General features: G+C 39.9%; 1 protein-coding gene across 2 annotated transcripts in view; it reads left to right on the plus strand.

The window, feature by feature from the left end:
* The window catches only part of DOCK1 (dedicator of cytokinesis 1), a 443,954-nt gene that overhangs the window by 363,187 nt on the left and 63,558 nt on the right, over positions 1-17,209 (plus strand). For both annotated transcript variants that reach the window (XM_081328492.1, XM_081328491.1), the window contains exon 39: positions 16,330-16,419. In XM_081328492.1, coding sequence (XP_081184618.1) covers positions 16,330-16,419 — 90 coding nt within the window. The remainder of the gene's footprint in view (positions 1-16,329; positions 16,420-17,209) is intronic.

Raw genomic sequence — 17,209 nt, forward strand, 5'->3', positions numbered from 1 at the left:
TGTGAGATATTCATTTATATATTAATTTACTTTTTTGAAAAAAACACACACAAAGAAACACTGGTTCAGCTTTATGCTAGCAGGTGAGAAATTATTTTTCCCTGCACCCTCACCTTAGTCATTTCTATTTACAATCCTTTTGCCCCTCACTGTTCAGATCATTAATCCAGTGTTTTTCAACCTTTTTTGGGCAAAGGCACACTTGTTTCATGAAAAAAATCACGAGGCACTCCACCGTTTTCCGCACCGTTGGACCTCCCCACGGTCGCTACACGAACGGTCGTAAGTCGAGGATGGCCTGTGTTCTCAAGGGGTTGGACTAGATGACCTCCAAGGTCCCTTCCAACTTCTTCTTCTTCTTCTTCTTCTTCTTCTTCTTATTATTATTATTATTATTATTATTATTATTATTAGCCTCTTTATTTTATTTTATTTTATTTTGGGGCTTTTGTTTGTTTGTTTTTGCTGTGAAGGAAAAGGAAAGCTTGCATTTCTTTTTAATTTATCTTTCTGTATTTTCTTTTTTCTCTTCTTTTCTTCCTTCCTTCCTTCCTTCCCTCTCTTCCCTCCCTCTCTTTTCTTTCTTTATCTTCCTTCCTTCCTTTCTCTCTCCCACTTTCTTTCCCTCCCTCTCTCAATTTCTTGCTTTCTACTTGTTGTGGAAACTGGAAGCTACTTGCATTTCTTTTTAATTTTTCTTCCTGCTTTTTTTCCTTCCTTCCTTCCTCCCTTCCTCTCTCTCTCTCTTTCTTTTCTATTCTCCTTTTTTTTCTTTCTCCCTCCCTTTCCCCTTCCCCCTTTCTCCTTTTTTCCCTTCCTTTTTTCTTTCTTTCTCATCTTTACCATCAAAAGCACTTCACTCCAGGGGGGGGGGAAACCCCAAAGGTTTTTAATTGCTTTGGTCCAAAGGACATTTTATTATGCAACGTATCAAAAGGACAGGTTAAAAAAAATCAGCCATGTAATTTTTCAGACGCAAGCAAAGCCTCCAAGAGCGAAGCGGTCAGATCCCTCTATTTTGGGCTGGGGCGAGAGGTCACGGCAAGCAAAGAAAGCGGAGCCAGGCAGCCGACCAGGCGGGAGTCTCGCATCCTCAGCCGCGTGGGGAGTAAGCAGTAAGCGGCGCGTGCTGGGGAAGAAGAGCTTTTTTGAACGTTGCAGGCAACCAACCACGCGACAGCTCAGGCGAGCCAGGCTGGCCGCCCGTCCGTCCTCTTCCGATAAGCGAGCCGGTCGCCTCTCCCCAGCTTCTCTCTCTTCAGCAAGAGACCCTCCGAAGCCAGAGAAGGGGGCGGAGCTACGCTGCCGTGGAGCCCTGGTGCCTAGAGAAGTCGAGCCCACTTCTTTTCCGGGGCTTTTGCTTCCAGCGAAGTAGGGCCGTCAGCTTAGCCAAGGCTCCGGTGCCCAGCGCTCCCCGCCAGAGAGTCTTGCAGCGCCGCTCCGCCCGCGGCTGTTCCTCCTCCTCCTCCTCCTCCTCCTCCTCCTCCTCTCACCGCTGTCTCCTAGGTCAGTGTTTTTTCAATTTTTCCCACGGCACACCAGGCAACATCTCGCGGCACACTAGTTGAAAAACACTGCATTAATCATTTAAACTTACTTAAGGTTATTGTTAGATTTAGGAAGACTTGGCACAGGGATTTTGGCACAGGGAAGAAGCAAAGAAATGGGAAACAAACAGGAGATTCTTAGTAAAATTCAGTGGGCAAGTTCCTAATGAAATTTTTCTCTAAGTGAACAGTAACACTATTAGAAAGTCCAAGGAAGGAACAATAAGAAATAAATAATTCTTCAGTGCTTGTTCCTTTAAAAACAGTTAATATGAGTGGAACAAGGCTCTGCAGTCATGACTTGTAAACTTATGGTCTGTTCAAGTTCCTGAGAGTGACCTGGCATTGATTGCTGCAACTACAAGCCTGTACAGAATTAAAACAATGACTTGGCTACATCTCAGCCAATGGCAGTTTTATCAAATCTTGTCTACACAAGAATTGGTAGGAAGAATTCTCCATAAAGAAAATAAACAAAAGAATGGGACTAATAGATAATAGGTGGAAACAACAGATATGGGACAAATTCTCTGTCACTAAAGACAGTGAGTCATGCTTATATCATTTGTAAATTAGATTAGTTAGTTAGATTGTGTGGAGCTGCTCTTGAAGATATGGCTACCCGCTTTCTGGTCACCATTAGTTGGTTTGGCAAAGTATAGGTGGTCCTTGCTTACTGACTACTCAAAATTCAAATTCAAAAGGAGGCTTATGACCAGTTCTCATGGTTACAGCTATTGTAGAGTCCTCATGGTCATGTGATTGCAGTTTGGGTGTTTGTCAACTGGCACACATTACGATGACTGCATCCCCCTGTAACCTTCACAGCTGACCAGCAGGAAGTCCTAAATCGCATTACATTTAATGATTTATAGTAATTGGGAGTTAAGACTCAGAAAACCACATTTTCAGAGGTAGCCCACTCCATCTAGATCAGCATGGCTGGAGAACAGATGTATTTCTACAAATGTATGATCTTTGCAAAAAAAAATTACAATAGTATTTTTGGGAAGACATTCAAGTTGGAAGATAGGTTTGAGAATAACAAGAATGTTATTTATTAATTGGTGTTTTTTTTACAATGGCTTATGTATGTTGTGATTTTTATATATTGTAAATTACCTAGGGTTGCAAGAAATAGGTAGCATGTAAATATGGTAAATAAATATTCTAGTTTCAGAAACAGCTTTAAGCCTCCTGTCCTGAAAAAAAAAGGCTTTGAGCGGTCTTGCAGTAAAGGAAAAAGGGTAGAGAGGATGCAATTGTATCCTGCAAGAAACCAAAGAGAAAAGTTATGTTAATTGGTGACTTTATTTCTATTTTATTTCTAATATTTTTATCAAACACTTTGAAGAAAATATTAAAACAAGTACAAGATAGAACATGAAAAAAGGAAAAAATATTTATGCATTCTTTCCATTCATAGAAAAGGAACAGAAAAGAAAAGAGGAGTACTTTGATTGATTATGAAAATTGGGTAAGAGATACGGTTTTAGGGTCTTTGTTTCTGTTTTCAGAATGATGGACCATTGGACAACATGGATTATATCTGATAAAACTGATAAATTATGTTTGGACAAAGCATAGCCACTTTTGTAATGAAATCTGTGTTGACTGAAAGTGGAAGTCCTGAACCACAGTTTGTTCACTGGAGAAAGGAGAAGGATATTGTCACAGACTCAGCTATGACCTCAGAAGAAATCTCAGGCATTCAATTTGTCATAGCTCAGTTAGACTGGAGGCTTGAAATGAGCTTCTTGGTTTCACAACCCCATCTGAAGTCATAATAATCTTTACTGCATACTAGGAAGAAGCTACTAAAATGTAGACTGCCCTCTGTCAACATGAAGGTACCATTTTTTGGAAAAAAAGGATACATATAACAAGTGGAAAAAATGATTGGTCACCAAGAAAAGGTGCCTATATATACTGAAAAGTTTGTTTCAGAAAAGTTAAGGCTCAGAATGAGCTGAAGTTGGGGGGGAAAGCCCTGTTAAGAACAATAAAAAGGGCTTCTTCAAGGAAGAAGAAAGGAATCTCTGTTCACAAATATAAGAAAGGGAAAGGTAGAACTACTCAATTTCCATCTTAGATTCAGTTTCAGGAGACTAATGATTCCACAAATAATTATAAAGAGCAGAATGAAGGAGGATGACAGAAATGTGGTCAAGAAATGTCTGTTTACTTTGAATTAGTTGACCACATGATTGTATTCTAGGATTCTGTAGAAAATAACTGATCATTTGGTTACCTTTATTTAATATCTGTGATAAATGTAGTGAGAGGGTGAAGTACCCAAAAATTGGGAGAAAAAAAATAAAGATCCAGGACCAGTCAGTGTGACATTAATTCTTGGGAAGATTCTGCAACAGATCATAAAGAGATAAATCTATAAGCATCTTGAAAACAATGTGATAGTTACTGGAAGGCAGTATGAATTTGTCAAGAATAAGCCTTGCCAGAGTAAGCTACTCTCATTTTTGATTGGGTAATTTACTTAGTAGAATGTGAAACTGCAGTAGACATATCTTCATTTCAACAAAGCATTTGGTAAAGTATCCAGGGCACCATGATTATTAAGTTGAACAGATTTATTTTTTTCTGGCAGTAAGAGAAATGCTTACTCCAATTATTCTTAAATCCACATATATTACTGGAGTATAACATCCCAAATCTCCAACAGCGTAGCAAATAATTAGTACTCTTAATAACAGAATCTAGTCTACAATATATACAATCCTCAAATCATCTGGGATATATTTTAATCCTTCATCGGTTGTCTTCATACTTACATATGTGTTACTCAGCAAACAGGGAATCAGCACATGATTCACAATGTGTACAACCAACAGATGGATTCACCATTGTCTGATCAATCACATTCAACATGTAGTTCTCAGCATGCAGTGGAGTACTTCAAGTTTCTGTCTTAGGCCCAGCGCTCTTGAACATTTTCATAAATGATCTAGATGAGGGGATAGAATGAGAACTCATCAAATTCGCAGGCAACACCAAACTAGGGAGAATAGCTAGCACTTTGGAAGATAAACTCAAGGACAGACTTGAACACCTATCCAACAAAATTCAATGCAGTGATGAAAAAAGGAAAGCCAAACAGGCAAGAAAGAACAAATGCAAAGGTATAGAATAGTGGTACCTGACTCAACAGAGGGATCTAGATGTCCTACTGTGCTGCATCTGTCAAAAAAGCCAATGTGTTTAATAAAATGAAGTTTCAGATAACATTTCTTCAGTGCTTCTTCAGTGCTTCACTTTTTCTCAAGGATCCTCATCTATCTTTCAAATGATACTACATATATTAGGGCTGTATATACTGCAAATATATAGGAAATAAGAAGCAAAAGAAATAAAATCCAAGAAAAACACAGGAGGAGATATGTATGTATGTATGTATGTATGTATGTATGTATGTGTATATGTATGTGTAAAAACAATTCAAATTGGCAGTGCTAGTTTCAGAGTTATCAAAACATTTTCTTTCTTTCTTTTTGAAGCATTTCAGATAAATTGTTCCCACAGTTCATGCACATAAAGCTAAAGAAAGAAAGAAAGAAAGAAAGAAAGAAAGAAAGAAAGAGAAAATTTCAGTGTAAGTTTGTGTAAAGATCTAAATGATACCCCATGAAGCATTTACATCCCATTTATAAGAAATAAGTGAAGGAAACTTCTGAATATCTTTTCAATAGGACAGAAATAAATTTCTTGTTGTTAGCTGCGAAGTCGTGTCCGACCCATCGCGACCCTATGGACAACATTCCTCCAGGCCTTTCTGTCCTCTACCATCTTCTGAAGTCCATTTAAGCTCACGCCTACTGCTTCAGTGACTCCATCCAGCCACCTCATTCTCTGTCGTCCCTTTCTTCTATTGCCCTCGATCTTTCCCAGCATTAGGCTTTTCTCCAGTGAGTCCTTCCTTCTCATTAGGTGGCCAAAGTATTTGAGTTTTAGCTTCAGGATCTGGCCTTCTAAAGAGCAGTCAGGATTGATCTCCTCTAGGACTGACCGGTTTGATCGCCTTGCAGTCCAAGGGACTCGCAGGAGTCTTCTCCAGCACCATAGTTCAAAGGCCTCAATTCTTTGGCGCTCAGCCTTTCTTATGGTCCAACTTTCACTGCCATACATTGCAACTGGGAAGACCATAGCCTTGACTATACGCACTTTTGTTGACAGGGTGATGTCTCTGCTTTTTAGTGTGCTGTCTAGATTTGTCATGGCTTTCCTCCCCAGGAGCAAGCGTCTTTTAATTTCTTGGCTACAGTCCCCATCTGCAGTGATCTTGGAGCCCAGGAAAATAAAATCTGTCACTACCTCCATTTCTTCCCCATCTATTTGCCAGGAATTGAGAGGGCCAGATGCCATGATCTTGGTTTTCTTAATGTTAAGTTTCAACCCAAGTTTTGCACTCTCCTTCTTCACCCGCAACAAGAGGCTCTTTAGTTCTTCTTCACTTTCTGCCATTAGAGTGGTATCATCTGCGTATCTTAGGTTGTTGATATTTCTTCCGGCAATCTTAATTCCAACTTTTGATTCATCTAGCCCTGCCTTTCTCATGATGTGCTCTGCATATAAGTTAAATAGGCAGGGCGACAGTATACAGCCTTGCCGGACTCCTTTCCCAATTTTGAACCAATCAGTGGTTACATGTCCAGTTCTCACTGTTGCTTCTTGACCCGCATATAGGTTTCTCAAGAGACAAATAAGATGGTCTGGTACTCCCATCTCTTTAAGGACTTGCCACAGTTTGTTATGATCCACACAATCAAAGGCTTTAGCATAGTCAATGAAGCAGAAGTAGATGTTTTTCTGGAACTCCCTAGCTTTCTCCATGATCCAGCGTATGTTGGCAATTTGATCTCTAGTTCCTCTGCCTCTTCGAAATCCTGCCTGTACTTCTGGTAGTTCTCGATCCACATACTGCTGAAGTCTAGCTTGTAGGATTTTAAGCATGACTTTACTAGCATGAGAAATGAGTGCAATGGTGCGATAGTTTTGTCAAGGTAAAAATCACCTTTGTAGAGGGCGACGGACCGTGCTTCAGAGAATGCATGATATGCTTGCAGGAAGGCAATAAAAACACGACGCATAATCTTACTAAATACCTTTTACTTACAAAAATATAAAAACTAAATATATATTATACAGAGCTAGCTGGGCTACATCCTAACGTAACAGTCAGTAACAGCAAAGAGAAAAAAACAATACAGATAACAACTCAGAACTTTCTCTAGACATGCGCACTAAACAGACTGAAACCATAACATAGCTAGTCATATGGGATTCACTATGGTTACCAGATAAGTTATCACAACAGGTGCAGAGAGCAGGGGAAAATGTACAGTTAGAAATGAACTTTCTGACGAACAAAAAAAACGTGCAGTGACATTCCCCTTCTTTCGTCAGCAAAGTGAAGACTCAAGTAAGGCACATCTTCTCACGCAGATACTCATGCTGGGCTGTAGGAAGTGGTTTGTTCAGCATGTCAGCAATTTGATCACGTGTAGGCACATACTGTAATGTCACAAAACCTTGTTTCACCAGTTGCCTTATGTTTTGATATCGGATGTCAATGTGTCTGGACCTTGAACCTGTAAAACGTGTTTCGGAAATATAAACCACAGATTCATTATCTTCCATCACTGTGATTGGTCGAATCGGATGTGTCCAGATATCTGTGATTAAAGCATCAAACCAGGTTAAAGAATTGCATGCATCAGACACACAAGCATACTCAGCTTCTGTAGAGGAACAAGAAACAAAATTCTGTTTACGCACATGCCAGTAAACAGGACATCCATTTAAAAACATCATGTAACCTGATGTACTTTTCCGTGACTTCTTATCACTCGCCCAATCTGAATCTGCAAAACAACATAACTCTGCATAGTCAGTATGTGTGGGTTCCAACAACAACTTCATGTCTTTGGTGTGTTTTAGATACCCCAATAACTTTTAACACATGTCCAATGAAACTGTTTTGCCTTGCCTACGTGTCGTGATAAAAGATTAACACTAAGTGCAATGTCGGGTCTAGTCCAACTACTAATATACAGCAGCGACCCAATGACTGAGCGATATAGTGTTTGATCTTCGAACTCAGGACTTGGTTCATGTGCCAAAATGTGAAAGTCAGTTTGCATGGGTATACTCACAGGCTTAGCGTCCTCCATGTTACAGTGATGTAACAGTTGTTCAATCTTCGCTTCTTGTGTGAGACTAAACCCCTTCTGAGTTTTGGCAATTTGAACACCTAAATAAGTGTTAATACATCCTAAAGACTTCAACGTGAAAAACTTTTGTAAAGCTTTAGCAAAAACCTCACTCATCTGCTTATTTGGACCAATATAAACAATATCATCGACATAAACAAGAATTATCTCATACCTATTACCGGATCTTTTAGTAAACACGCATTCATCTGTTTCGGACTTAATAAAGCCCATTGAATTTAGTTTGTCAGAAAGACATAAGTACCACATTAAACCAGACTGTTTCAGACCATAAAGACTTTTGTGTAGAAACCAGGTATCCCCTTCTTGCTGTCGGAAACCTGGAGGACCTTTCACGTAGATTTCTTCATCAAGATCAGCGTGTATATAAGCCGTTTCAACGTCGAACTGGAAAACCTCTAGGCCAAGGATAGTTGCAGTGGCTAATGCAATTTTCACACTTTCAGTCCGCACTGTGGGTGAGTATGTATTTGTATAGTCCTCAGGATAACGTTGAGCGAAACCCTGGGCTACGAGTCTGGCCTTGTACAACGACTCACCATTCGGCTTCTTTTTGATCCTGTAGACCCATCGAGTACCAATAACTTTCTTGTTTGCTGGAGGGCTTGCAGGCGTAAACACTTGAAGTTTCTTTAGACTGTCCATTTCAGCCTGCATTGCCTCAAACCATTTATCTTGTTCTGATTCAGGAAGATGTTTGATCTGTGTGAACTTCTCAGGTGGAAGTGTAACATTACAAATCAAAGGTACAGATGTTTTTGTTACTTGCCACGAATACCGTTTTGGAGGGATTCCCTTTGTGGTCCTCTTAGAACGTCTCGGGCCAACCGTCCATTCTTCTTCTGTGTCGTCCTCGTCTTCATCATCGTCGCCAGCAGCAACATCGGCGGCTTGCGAAGACGGAACAGTAGGTTGAGAAGAACTCGTGGAAGGAACATTATCCTGTGAATCTTGATCATCAGGTTGCGTGGCATCAGCAACATCATCTCTAGGAAAATAAACTCCAGGATCGTTAGAATGAATCCTGGACCAGTCAGCATCTTCCTCAAAAGTAGCAGATTGTGAAACCACAATAACATGATGAGAGTCAATGTATTTGCTCCATTTTGAATTATCATCAATGCCCATAAATCTCATCCTTTTTGCTGCAGGACCCCCTTTCTTTCTTTGGGCTAAAGGAATATTGACCATAGCATAGGAACCAAAAATATGGAGATGTGAGAGATCAGGCTTGTGTCCATACAACATGAAATAAGGGGTCTGATTTATCACACTACTCCAAGTACGGTTGATGATATGGTTAGCATATTTGATAGCTTCACCCCAGTATGGAAGACTGAGGTTAGCATCTTCAAGGAGGCAACGCATCATGGTTTGCAAAACTCCATTTCTGCGTTCTGCCACCCCATTTTCAGCTGGAGTATAAGGAGCAGATGTCTGATGTACTATCCCATTCTCACGCATCCAGTCCTGGAAACGCTGAGACATGAATTCAGCACCACGATCACTCTGAATTCTGGCGATGTTGACCTCGAATTGGGTATAGACAAGACTAGCAAAGTCTTTAAAGATCTGAAAGGTCTCTGATTTTTCTTTCATAGGATATACATATCCATATCTAGAATAATTGTCAACGATTGTCAAGAAATATCTTTTACCACCAAGTGTTGGTGCAAAAGGACCAACTATGTCAGTGTGTACCAAATCAAAAATGCGTGTTGACAGGCGTGTAGCGCGTTTTGGAATTGCTGCTGCCTTGGATTTGGCTTTCTTGCAGACAGCACAGTCCAAAAACACCTTACACCCCTTTAGATCCAAACCTCTTGCGAACTCTGGCATCTTCTTCAGAACACGGAAACTGGCATGACCCAATCTTCTGTGCCACTTATGGATACACCTGGAATGCAAAGGTTTACCTGTTAGTGAATTCTCAACATTAGCATTTTTGTTAGGAACCCCAGGCTTGCTGTGAGCAACCTGTGTCTTTTTTGTATTTTTATCATTATTAGGAACCTTTGGAGTAGCAACAGGATCTCTCTCTGGGACGTCTCTCTCTGGGCCTGTGCTCTTTGGAACGTGTATACTTGCCTGCTCTTGCTGCTTAGGCTTTGGTCTTAAGTAATAAACACCACCAATCAACATGGTTTCAGCAACAATATCTCCGTCTTTGACTATATAACTTGCTTTTTCAAGATGGTGGACCTGAAAATGAGAAAACCTAGACAAATGACTCTGACTAAGCAAATTACTACTGGCAGACGGAACATAGTAAACATTTGGAATGAGAGCATCAAGCTCTTCAATGTAGACAGTTCCTTTTCCCATGACCTGAACAGGATGATTGGAAAAAGAATAAAGTTCACGAAGTTCAGGTTCAGGCTCGTGCATCTCTGTGTAAAGCTCTTTTCTGTAGGTAACATGTAACGCTGCTCCACTGTCCAAAGTCCAAAGAAGTCGTCTGTCGTACTCTGGTTGAGGCTGTGGATCGTTGGTCACAACCAATGTGACAAGTGGAGCTTGTGGATCACGCCTGGAACCACGACCACGACTTTGTCGTCCGCCTCTACCTCTGCCTCCTCTGGAATCTGTTCCTCTGGGCTGGTATGTGACGGGCGCTGGAACTCGTTGGGGACAATCCCGGGTGGCATGTCCCACACGATTACAGATGTAGCATCTTGGCATTCTTGGAACGTAAGTCCTTCCACGGAAGGCACGCCTCGCTGAAGCTCTTGATGCAGGTGGTTCCCTTAAATGTGGCGCAGCTTGCATAAGTGCCTCTTCTTCGGCTAAAATTCTGCATACATGATCCACTGTGCGTTGAGCAATAGGCACTTGATTAATCTTGGAAATAGCATCTTTCCACTCATGATTCAAAGAATTGATGATAATGCTGATCATTTGAAAATCATCAATAGGATAGCCTTTTTCACCCAGTTCTTTTCTAATACCTTTCATTTTAGTCAAATGTGCTCCAATATGTTCACCAGGTTTTAATCTGGAACCATGGAACTCAGACAAAAGCAAACATGTAGACTCAATTGATGTAGGCCGATAACATGCCTCTAACTGAGTCCAAATTTGTTGGGCAGTTGCATCTTGTGAAAACGTGAGCTGCAATTCAATGTCCATTGACATCAATAATGTTGTGCATGCTCTATTATCCAAGTCCCATATGTCAGGAGTCCATGGCTGGGCAGGAGGATTAAACACCATCATGTGAGTACCTTCTCTGCGTAACAAAAGTCCAACCTCACTGACCCATGCCCTGTAATTCTGTCCTGACTTCTTTAATTTTGAATCACCAGCCAGTGGTACAATGGAAGGTGTTTGATGAGGAATATACAACTGAGGTACTGGCTGTGCAGGTTGTGCAATCCGACCATAACCTGCAGTGGGCACCAGTGGCGTCTGTGCCTGGACATGCGGCAGTTGCATTGAAGCTGCCGGTAGTCTTGGTGCTGGCTGTGCCTGTCTTTGAGCTGCTATTCCACCCTGGCCAGCAGGAGGCGCTGGCGCTTGGACTGGTGCATTAGCATAATCTGCAGATGACACTGGCCTTCGCATATAAGAACCCGGTGGCAATTGCATGTGGGTTAAATATGGCTGTGTTCTGCCAGGTAGAGGGGCTTGCATAGAAGCAATATTAACAGGAGAAGCAACAGTAACAGGAATCCTAGCACCATCAGGGGCTGGAGCCTCAGATAACGGCAGAAATCTTGTATCTCTGAGCAAAGACTCCTCCATAGACAATTGCGAGAGTGAGAGCTCCAATTCATGTCTTAATGCAGCTTCACCAGTAGATGGTGCTATAACATTTGCTTCAGGCATCACTGTGGCTCTGTATGGCCTTTGGGACAGCCCATAATCATGTGACATAGGAGCCTCCGGTTCCCAATCGTCTTGCATGACACTCAATGATGGGCGTGACTTAGGCTTTGGGGAAGAAGGAGGCAATATGGCTTCTCCTTGTGGGTGTGGCAATATGGCCGGTTCATGCTCATAATTCCTCTCATATTGCTGAACCATTGACACATATTTCTTTGCCTGCTGCAAACGCCTTTCAAAAACCCCAATTTGTTCACAGTAGCCTTGCATAGCCCTATCTCGCATAGTTTGCTTGGGGCTTGAAGGAGCAGAAGAAATTTTCTTTGGCTGAACTTTAGGTTTCGCTCCAAGCCTTTGAAATTCATCTTGAGCCCCTGGAGTGTGAACATTTCCAAAAGCAGCTGCCAGGGAGCTTGGAAAAGTAGAAAAAGGAGTGACTGACCTTGCATCGTAGACAGGAGCAGGTGCGTCTTCTCCAAGGCGTGTGGCCGAAGCTATCGGAGTCCTTAAGGTCGAAGGGAGATGCCCAACAGACAAGCTCCTGGCCTCCCGTTTCAGCCGTGGCTTCCTTCCTGACATGTTTCAGCAGTTAATCACCGCTGCCTCACTAGCACTAACTAACTGATAACAGCCGCAGAAACATGCATCTCCAAAAACATAAATCAAACCATCCTCGATACCAAAATGTCAAGGTAAAAATCACCTTTGTAGAGGGCGACGGACCGTGCTTCAGAGAATGCATGATATGCTTGCAGGAAGGCAATAAAAACACGACGCATAATCTTACTAAATACCTTTTACTTACAAAAATATAAAAACTAAATATATATTATACAGAGCTAGCTGGGCTACATCCTAACGTAACAGTCAGTAACAGCAAAGAGAAAAAAACAATACAGATAACAACTCAGAACTTTCTCTAGACATGCGCACTAAACAGACTGAAACCATAACATAGCTAGTCATATGGGATTCACTATGGTTACCAGATAAGTTATCACAACAGGTGCAGAGAGCAGGGGAAAATGTACAGTTAGAAATGAACTTTCTGACGAACAAAAAAAACGTGCAGTGACAAGTTTGAACATTCTTTGGCACTGCCTTTCTTTGGAATTGGAATGTAAACTGATCTTTTCCAATCCTGTGGCCACTGTTGACTTTTCCAAATTTGCTGGCAAATTGAGTGTAGCACTTTTACTGCACTGTCTTTTAAGATTTTGAATAGCTCAGCTGGAATACTGTCACCTCCACTAGCTTTGTTGTTGCTCAGCTTTTCTAAGGCCCACTTCACTTCACATTCTAGGATGTCTGGCTCGAGGTCAGTGAGAAATAAATAAGACAGAAATAAATAAGATGAGAAAGAATCTCAGCTTCACAGTAGGGAATGAAAAAATGAAAACACAGCACTAGTTTCCTAAGGTTGTCATCAATATGGTGATCAAGGAAATTCAACTATTGAGACATACATGTTTCGGTAGCACCTTTGGGAATCTTCCCTCTAAATACTGATAATAAGAGAAAGATAAAATAAACCCATATTTAGAAAACTGACTTCCTGAGAGTGCTCATCATTCCATATTTCACTCCTGTTGATTAGAAAGCCACTGAGATATTCTCTAATTATCAACTGAAGTACATCTTGTACTTTGCTGATGATTACAAAGTATACTGTAGAAGAGCAATTTGTCTATCCCATTTTAACATTATTACTTCTGATGACTAGATAAACAACTTTGGAATAAAATACTAGATGTTTATTTTTCTTCATGCATATGAAACTTATTTATATGAAACATAAGCTAAAATCGCCACTTTTCAAGGTGGCTTTGCTGCAAATAAAGAGAATTATAAGAAAAGGAATACAGGACAAAAGGAAATGGAAAAAGTGGGGGAGAAAGACAGTCTAAAGAGGCTATGAAGAAAACGAAAGTAAAAATAAAATATTCTTGAGAATGCATTTAGTGTCACTTGTAGACCACTGCTATTTACATTCAGTCATGAGAGAGAAAAACAATTCCTCCAACCCAGGTGCAGAGGACTTCACTCATGCAACTCATAGTTTTAAAAAAGTAATTTTCATCGAGGTCTTAGCAGGGACCCACCTGAAATGCTGAATTAGCTGCTCTTGCCTACTCTGTCAGTAGAATCTGCATGTAGTATTAAAGGAAACCATGGAGGTGCCAACTTGCATTGAAATTCAATAAAAGTAAACTTTAAACCAAAGGAATAAAATAGCCAAGTGAATGTTGGGTCTTTTTAATATATTTTTCTGATTTCCTACCATTTTTAAAAATAATTTCATTGATGTCTGATTGTTTTAGAATAAATTATGTAGCTCTTTTACTTTAATTAAGTAAGTAACTCAATGCGTTGTCAGTAAAATATGCAAACTAATAATTTATTGCTGAGTTTTGCTAATGCTTCCCTTATTTAAAGTATTTTCTAAGTTTTCAGTCTATACCATCCCTTTCCCCCCCATTAATACAGTTGCTCTTCCTCACTGACCTTCCTTCAGACTGACTCAAATGAACCTTTTCAAATATTCCTTTTAATTTTTCTTTTTCTGCTTAGCTCCTCTGACTGCAGGCTCTGTTAGGTAACAAAGTGCTATTTGCTTATCGATTTGATTGTCTTGTAGTGAAAGGCAGAATAGAAATCCTGAATACATAATTGAAATGAAGTGACCTTTATTTTTTATTGGTTTATATCCCACCTTTATTTTTATAAATAACTCAAGGTAGTGAACATATCTAATTCTTCCTCTTCCCATTTTTCCCACAACAACAACCCTGTGAAGTGAGCCAGACAGAGAGAGAGTGACTGGCCCAAAGACCTCATGTCTAACACAGGACTAAAACTCACAGTCTCCTGATTTGTAGCCTGGTGCCTTAACCACTAGACCAAACTGATTCTCAAATACTGTATATAGTACTAGTTCATTCTAAACTATGTTTTTTCCCATCATTGGATCATATCTCCACTAAGATAAGCACCTAATCCAGTTTGATGTTGATACCCTGGATATTCTGTGCTGTAGAGGATGAAATGTGAATTCTGATTCAAGGTTCATATATTCTTTTTATGGATAAAGACACAAGGTTAGGAAGCATGACAACTTGGGTCATGGACAAATAGGTTTACAATCATCAGTTTGGAGAAGGAGACACATTTTACCCACCCATCCACCCTAAAAATAACAAAAAACATACAATAAGGCCACACCTGGAATACTGCATCCAGTTTTGGTCACCACGATGTAAAAAAGATGTTGAGACTCTAGAAAGACTCTAGAAAGACTCTAGAAAGAGTACAGAGAAGAGCAACAAAGATGATTAGAGGTCTGGAGACTAAAACATATAAGGAATGGCTGCTGGAATTGGGTATGTCTAGTTTAATGAAGAGAAGGGTGAGGGGTGACATGATAGCAGTGTTCCAATATCTCAGGGGCTGTCACAAAGAAGAGGGAGCCAAGCTATTCTCCAAAGCACCTGAAAGCAGGACAAGAAGCAATGGATGGAAACTAGTCAAGGAGAGAAGCAACCTAGAACTAAGGAGAAACTTCCTGACAGTTAGAACAACTAACCAGTGGAACAACCTGCCTCCAGAAGTGGTGAATGCTCCAACACTGGAAGTTTTTAAGAAGAGACTGGCCAGCCATTTGTCTGAAATGGTATAGGGTTTCCTGCCTGAGCAGGGGGTTGGACTAGATGACCTCCAAGGTCCCTTCCAACTTATTATTATTATTATACTATGACTGTATAACTGTGCACATCCTTAAACTAATATTTTGTTGAAGCACCTTTTGATTTTATGACAGCATTCAGTCTTTTGGGGTAGGAGCCTATCACCATGGCACATCTTGTCTTGGGAATCTTTGCCCACTCTTCCATGCAAAAGTATTACAAATCCTGTGCACAGGAGATCACCCCACAAATTTTCAATTGGATTCAGATCTAGGCTCTGGTTGGCCCACTCCCAAAGTTTGATCTTCTGGTGAAGCCATTCTTTTGTTGATTTGCAGGTATGCAAACTATTATTCTGAAAGATGAAATTCCTTCTTACCTTCAGCATTTTGGCAGAAGCCAAAGGTTTTGTGCCAAAATGTATTGATATATATATTTGGAACTGCTTACAGTTGACTAAAGCCCCATTCCAGAAGAGGAAAAGCAACCCCAAAGGATAATGCTGCTACCACCACGTTTCCCTGGTGTATTTTTGGTGATATGTAGTTTTGCTTTTGCACCGAATATACTTTTGGGAATTAGGGCCAAAATGTTCAACCTTAATCTCATCAGACTATGACGCATTTTCCTACATGCTTTTTGCCAGACTTGATGTAGGTTTTTGTAAAAAAAAAAGTCACCTTCTGTACTGCTCCCACACTGTGGAATGTAGTGTATGATAGCTGAGCTCTATACTTTTCCTATTTTTATTAAATTAATCAAACTGTTTCTCTCTAGCCAGGACAGTTTAATCTGAATTGGTTAATACTTAAATTATGTCGGTGTCCTTATATTACTTAATTCTTTATGTTTACCTTTCTGATTAGCCACCTTGAATGGCTAGCTAGAACCTGTTTGGTAAGCAGAGATAAAATTGAAATTTTTACTGCTGTTGTTGAATAAATATTAACTGAGTTTTAGTTTTAAATACTGAATTTTGAAAAGATATGTTTAAAGTTAATTAAAATGTAATTATATTTTTAACAGATGTGGGAAGAAGCCATTGTTTTGGGCAAAGAGCTTGCAGAACAATATGAAAATGAAATGTTTGATTATGAACAACTTAGTGAAGTACTGGTAGGTTTGTCTTTAACTCATTTGTAAACATGAAACAACATAGCTGACTTTGTAATAATGCCGCTTGGGGGTGTGTGTGAAAGCCCTAATAAGCAGGCATATACATAGAATGAAGGCTACTGCTAAGCTTGTAAGCTGCCCTGAGTCTTCGGAGAAGGGCGGGATATAAATGGAATTAAAATAAAAAAAATAAAAATAAACTCTAAACGTGAAACTTAACATAAGTATCTCAGTATTAATTACAAAGCAAATTCATATAGCACTATTTCAAGACATATTTCACATTTAAAGTAACATGTTTGAATTAGAAATAAGCCTTTTTTAACGTATTTGCTACTGATTTTAGAGTTTAGGTAGTCCTTAAATGGTAATTGGGGTCATAATTTCTGTTGCTAAGCAATGCAGTTGTAAAACTCAATATACCATGATCACATCACTTAGCAATAGCTATTCTGACAGTCTTGGTTGCTGTTGTTAAGTAAGGACCATGTAGGTTGTTAAGTGAGGACTGACCTCAGTAGTGGTCTGGGCCTGTTTTAACAGCAGAGTTTACTATAGAGTTATAGTGTAAGGTTTATTACTAAACAATTAGCTTGTGAAACCTTGTGCACAGAAACTTTTCACAAATTTCTTTGTATATATTTTCAGATGGGTCTCTTGTTTTTTGTGTATAATAAGTGGTGATATATGTTCAAGTACCTACTCTTACAGTATTTCTATGCATCACAAAGTATAAGTTGGTGTAAAAGAATATTATGATATCTGAGTCGAATCAAGCAGCATCCTAGAA

This window comes from Vipera berus (assembly GCF_964194415.1).
Source record: "Vipera berus genome assembly, chromosome: 5".
In the NCBI taxonomy this organism is placed as follows: domain Eukaryota; kingdom Metazoa; phylum Chordata; class Lepidosauria; order Squamata; family Viperidae; genus Vipera; species Vipera berus.